The following is a 6,000-nucleotide window of genomic DNA, read 5'->3' as shown; positions in this document are numbered from 1 at the left end:
CTCCCCCCACCAACCTGGCGGGTCGGGAGTCAAACCGGCAACCTTTTGGGTACAAATCTGACGCTCTAACCGCTTACCCATGACTGCCTGTGTACCACTAGCGGTACGCGGGCACATTGCAGAGGGTACTTGGACTTGGAAGAATAGTCACATTGGAATAGAGGAAGAGAAGGGGTACTCATCATATGACAAAAAAGCTTAGAGCAGTGGTTCCCAACCTTTTTTGTCACTGTACCCCATTTTGGCATCCCAAATGTCTGACGGCCCCATACACATTTTTTTCCTCAACAAAAATCAAAACATGACTGAGCTACAGAAGTTGTAGGCTATTGAACATATAGATATTTATGACTGTCTAAGACTGCAAATGGTTTTTCAAAGACAATATTGAATAGTTTTGTTATATTAATTAGTAATATTTAATCAGTATTTTTTTCACACACTTTCAGACATTTCAGGCGACGCCAATTGAATTCCAGGTGACCCCTCATGAGTTCCCGACCCCACTGTTGAAAAACACTGGCTTAGGGGGTATGTAAAAACGGTTGGGAATCAGTGCTCTAGAGGCCTGCCCACCTCTACAACGGTAACTAGAAAAGAGCTTGTACAGTGCACCTCCGCCAAGGCAGGTCAGAATTAGACTGTAGCCCAAAAGAATCAGTTTGCAAATATCAATGCACTATAACTGCTGTCAACCGTTCAAAATGACACATTCATGGCTGTTTAGTCATTAAGTAAACCACAATAATAGCGTAGGCTACTTTGAATGAATAACATGGGTCTGGTGCCCGTCATCATCCAAGATGCATTTTAGTTCAGTTCATTCACGTCTGCAACGGTAACTTTAGCAGTAATTAAGGTAACTGTCACTGTGAAGACGTTTCCGCTCACACTGGATAATGGATAATGTCTGTGTATCATGAACAGAGAAGCAGAGGGCAAGACGTCTATACATTCTAGTGACCTCTGACTGGCTGATATTATTTTATAGTTAATAAAAAATGCTCTGAAAGTCATCCCAGCAGTATCGTTCAGCATGTTGTTGTTGCTATAGTTGATGTGTGAGTGGCACCATTCATTAGATTCATAACAAGTTTTACAAAGAAAAAGTTGTGCTTTGTAGTTATCACTGTACATGCGAATGGGCTCTCTCAGTGAGTGTGTGTGTGTGTGTGTGTGTGTGTGTACCCTTTGCTAATCAGGCACTCTCCCACTCTGTGCTGTCCAACCACGCAGTTGGGGAGGACATAGTAATTTTTGCTATTAAAGCACGCCTTCAGATCCTCCCGACAAGATATAACTTGGCTACCTGGTACCCCTTAAACCATGACCCACACTGCATTCTCCACTCTTCCACAAATGAAAATGAAACAATAGCCCATATACTGAACGGCTGCAACGTTTACAAAGGGCTTTACACCGCTAGACATGACAGACTGGTTGACTTGGTTGCAGACAGTATTAAAGAAACGCTAGGGGAGTCAATAGACATGTATAAACACAGTGCAGTGCAAATCCACTGGTTTAATACTGAAAACATCTATGTGGACATGAATAACTTTCCAAATAGCCCTGACATAACCATCATTAATGAAGAAAATAGAACTGTAACGCTTATAGAAATAGGATGCTCTTTTGACCTGTATATGGACATATGTTTTAACTCTAAAATGTTGAAATATCAGCCATTACTTGATACCATTGTGGGCCTTGGGTATCAATGCAGATTAGTTGTTTTAGTATTTGGGAGCCTTGGGCATGTACACAAACTTGTCTTAACAGGACTGCAACTGTCTGGACTGCGCAAAACAACAGCAAAGAGACTGGCAAAATACTGTTCCATCTCTGCCATCATAGGCAGTTTGTCCGTTTGGAGACGGAGATGCCATATTTATCCATAAATATTGGACTGAATAACAACATGATCATATCTATGCAACTCTGTGATTTCTGATTTCCATCAGTATTTGGGTCTGTATAACTTTTAATGTGCTGCGATCCAAATAAAAGTACTAAACTGTGTGTGTGTGTGTGTGTGTGTGTGTGTGTGTGTGTGTGTGTGTGTGTGTGTGTGTGTGTGTGTGTGTGTGTGTGTGTGTGTGTGTGCGTGTGTGCGCGCACGTGTGCGTGTGTGTGTGTGTGTGTGTGTGTCTGTTTCTCTCTCTCTGTCTGTCTCTTTCTGCTAATCTCTCTCTCTCTCTCTCTCTCTCTCTCTCGTGTGGGTGCATGTGCACATATGTTTGCGGCAATGTGCTTACTGTAACATGGCACACAGAAATAGATAGATTAAACCCACACAGCACTACAGAACATTCCACCAATATCTCATAAGCACACAAATATCAATTTAACTCCTATTATTCGCACACAATCTGATAAAAAAACATACGACACCCACCCACTGGATACATATTGCAAACAATATGATTGTGTGCAAAGTTTACACATAGACCATACATAAAGCATACATTAAAACCCATTCATTAAAAAAACAGCTTTGCGTTCACAGTCAGTCCAATCAACACCCTCTGTTATAGTTGAAATATACATAGCAAACACTCTTGAGACCAATTAAACCAGCACACAAATAACAATAAAACGCCCATGCTTGGTACACCATCTGAAATATCACTAATATGACAATCTGATAAAACTCTTATATGACACACCCACTGACACCCACTGGAGACATACAGTAGGCTGTATTGAAAATAAAACAAAAACAAATATTGCACAGACCATACATTGAACATTCATTGCAACCATTAGTTGAAAACCAACGTTGCATTCACAGCCAGCTCAATCAACACCTTCCGCTATATACAGTATATTTCACATATACTGTACATGCACACTTGAGAGACCAACACAGCACGAGCACATACTGTATAGCCTGCCAATTTATCCACCTAATCCATACGCACTAAATGAATACAGCATAGAATCTACATTAGTACAAATTTACATTATTGCCTCATTAGTACAGATGTACATTACTACCTCAAACTGAACCTGTTTTTTTTCTCTCCATTTTACGTAATCAATCCTCCTGTCTCTCTCTCTCTCTCTCTCTCTCTCTCTCTCTCTCTCTCTCTCTCTCTCTCTCTCTCTCTCTCTCTCTCTCTCTCTCTGTCTTTTTCAGTTTGGCAGAACAGAAGTCATTGACAACACGCTGAACCCCGACTTTGTCAGGAAGTACATCCTGGACTACTTCTTTGAGGAGAAGCAGAATCTGCGTTTTGACATGTAAGCTATTCTGTTTGATCACGCTACACTGCCACACTGGGGACTTGTGGGGAGCTCAGAGTTGTTTTAAGAATTCACCCCCCCTCTCTCTCCTCCCTTCCTGTCTCTACCCCACTCCACCATTCTCTCTATCTCATTCTCTCTATCTCATGGTTTCTCTCTTTCAGTTCATGCCTCTGTATCTCGTTTTTGGTTTCTAACTCTCTCTTCTCTCTCTCTCTCTCTCTCTCTCTCTCTCTCTCTCTCTCTCTCTCTCTCTCTCTCTCTCTCACTCTCTCTTTCTCTTTTGTTCTCTCTCTCTCCCCCCTCTCTTGTTCTTTCTCTCCCTCTCCGATCTCAATTTCTGCTTTCAGTCTTTTTTAGTTTCCCACACCCCTCTGACTCTCTCTCTCTCTCTCTCTCTCTCTCTCTCTCTCTCTCTCTCTCTCTCTCTCTCTCTCTCTCTCTCTCTCTCTCTCTCTCTCTCTCTCTCTCTCTCTCTCTCTCTCTCACGTACACATGCACACATGCACACACGCACACACATTGGACTCCTGCCTCCTTCTATGTTCCTTATATTCTCTCGCGCCATTCCTCGCTTTCAGTCACTCTCTCTCTCTCCATCTCACTCCAGTCTCATTTTCTTGTCCTCTTTTCCACCCCTTCTCTCTTTCTACTCCTCCTCCCCGGCCCTAGTCTGCATCTGGGTCTCTCTGTAATAATTAATAGCCTATCTGTCTTGATTGTCATGTGTTGGGAGTAGGATTTGTAAAAAGGATGATCAAATTTTCATGTGGATTTCTTAGTCACTCAGTGTCCCTCATCCCTCTCTGCACTGGCACTCTAGGACACACGCTGTTATCTGATGAAGTAGCGTCCTCCCTCCCCCCCCTTCTCTCCATTCCTCCCTCCTTCTGTCCCTCCTCATGTTCCCTCCCTCTCTGGTCCTCTGTCCATCCAACTATTTCTCCACCTCCCTCCCTCCTCCTCCTCCTCCTCCTCCTCCTCCTCCTCCTCCTCCTCCTCCTCCTCCCTCTCTCCTCCTTATATTTTCACTTCATGCCTCTCCTCCCATATACTCTTAATCTGACTCCCCCTCATCTCCTTCCTCTATTTCTTGAATGATTTCGTATCTTGTCCTATCCCCCTGCCTATTCATCCATAATGTTCCTCCTCCTCCTCCTCCTCCTCCTCCTCCTCCTCTTCCTCCTCCTCCTCCTCCTCTCCTCCCCCTGCCTATTCATCCATAATGTTCTGCCTCCTCCTCTTCCTCCTCCTCCTCCTCCTCCTCCTCCTCCCTCTCTCCTCCTCCTCCTCCTCCATCCTTCCTCCTCTCCTCCTCCCTCTCTCCTCTTCATACTCCTCTCCTCCCCCTGCCTATTCATCCATAATGTTCCTCCTCCTCCTCCCCCTCCTCCTCCTACTCACTGTACATTCCCCACTCTTCCTTCCAGTAGGCTACCTCTTATGCATCTCCACATCTTTCTCATCATACATCACCAGTAGGGCTGCACAATATATCGAAAGTCTATCGAAATATAAGCGATAAGCGTATCGCGAAAATTACTTACTTATCGCGAACAAGTAAAACATTTCAGTGCAGTCCATTCACTTGCTGAATGTCAACAAATGCGCAAGAAGCGTGCCATGACCAAAGCCACGCCCCCACACAGAGCAACAAATAAGTGACAAGAAAAACACTCGGCTACATGTCTAAATGTCGTTTAAATATCGTTATCGAGGTATTGCATGCTGTTATCGAATATTGTTTTTTTTCTGATATCGTGCAGCCCTACAGTTCCTCTCACTACTCCCACTCTAATCTTCTTCATCTTCCTCTTCTTCTTCTTCTTCTTCTTCTTCTTCCTCTTCTTCTTCTTCTTCTTCTTCTTCTTCTTCTTCTTCTTCTTCTTCTTCTTCCATCATCCTCTTCTCTACCTTCTCATCTTCTCCAGTTCGTTCCCCTCACTAGGGAGGACATCATGTACTTTGTCTGTCCCAATCATGCTCCTCATGTATTAGTTAGTTAACCTACTATTCCTTCTTCTCTTCTGCCCTCACTTTTCTCTCTTCCCTCCCCTCCTCCTTCTCCTCCTCTATCTCATCCTCCTTGGTCTCCTCCTCCTCCTCCTCTTCCTCTCTTGTACATGAAGCATTTACTGTAACAGCCCCTCTCCTCCTCCTCCTCCTCCTCCTCCTCCTCCTCCTCCTCCTCCTCCTCCTCCTCCTCCTCCTCCTTCTCCTCCTCTTCATCCTCTTTTTTATCGCTCGTCACTTAACTATCACCACGTGCCTCCCCTTTTCCCCTATTCCCCCCTGTGGGTGGAAGGTTATTTCAGTCCTAAGGCCCGAGGTGTGACGTGACGAGACGTGTGGAGGCTTTAGGAAGCCTAACCCTGCTCCTTATTAACAGTCTGCTGCATGGAACAGACTTTGCCACCGGTGCTGCCGCACGCTGGTGCTCGCTTGCTCCCCATATCACCTCATATCATCATCATCATTACACTCACTACTATCACAGGCTGGCTGTTAGGAGAGGCACACCTTTACTTTTCCACCACGCGACTATTACCAGCCATCAGACAACCAAGCCGTCTCTCCTCTCTCTTCCCGCCTTAACCATAGTTACAACAGACGACTATCGGGCTACTTTCACACCAAGAAGACGCACACAAGGCACGCAGGCAGGCAAGCACGCACGCACGCACGCACGCACGCACGCACGCACGCACGCACGCACGCACGCATACACACACACGTCTGCTTTATGTAAAA

At 44.9% G+C, this 6,000-nt stretch overlaps 1 protein-coding gene across 1 annotated transcript in view; it reads left to right on the top strand.

The window, feature by feature from the left end:
* Window positions 1–6,000, top strand: part of LOC134457439 (copine-5-like) — a 208,858-nt gene that overhangs the window by 68,170 nt on the left and 134,688 nt on the right. Inside the window, exon 4 of the mRNA XM_063209453.1 lies at window positions 3,143–3,246. Within this exon, the coding sequence (XP_063065523.1) occupies window positions 3,143–3,246 (104 nt within the window). The remainder of the gene's footprint in view (window positions 1–3,142; window positions 3,247–6,000) is intronic.

Source organism: Engraulis encrasicolus, chromosome 10 (assembly GCF_034702125.1).
Source record: "Engraulis encrasicolus isolate BLACKSEA-1 chromosome 10, IST_EnEncr_1.0, whole genome shotgun sequence".
In the NCBI taxonomy this organism is placed as follows: Eukaryota; Metazoa; Chordata; class Actinopteri; order Clupeiformes; family Engraulidae; genus Engraulis; species Engraulis encrasicolus.
Note: the sequence above shows the minus strand (reverse complement) of the source record. Positions and strands in the feature narration are given on the sequence as shown.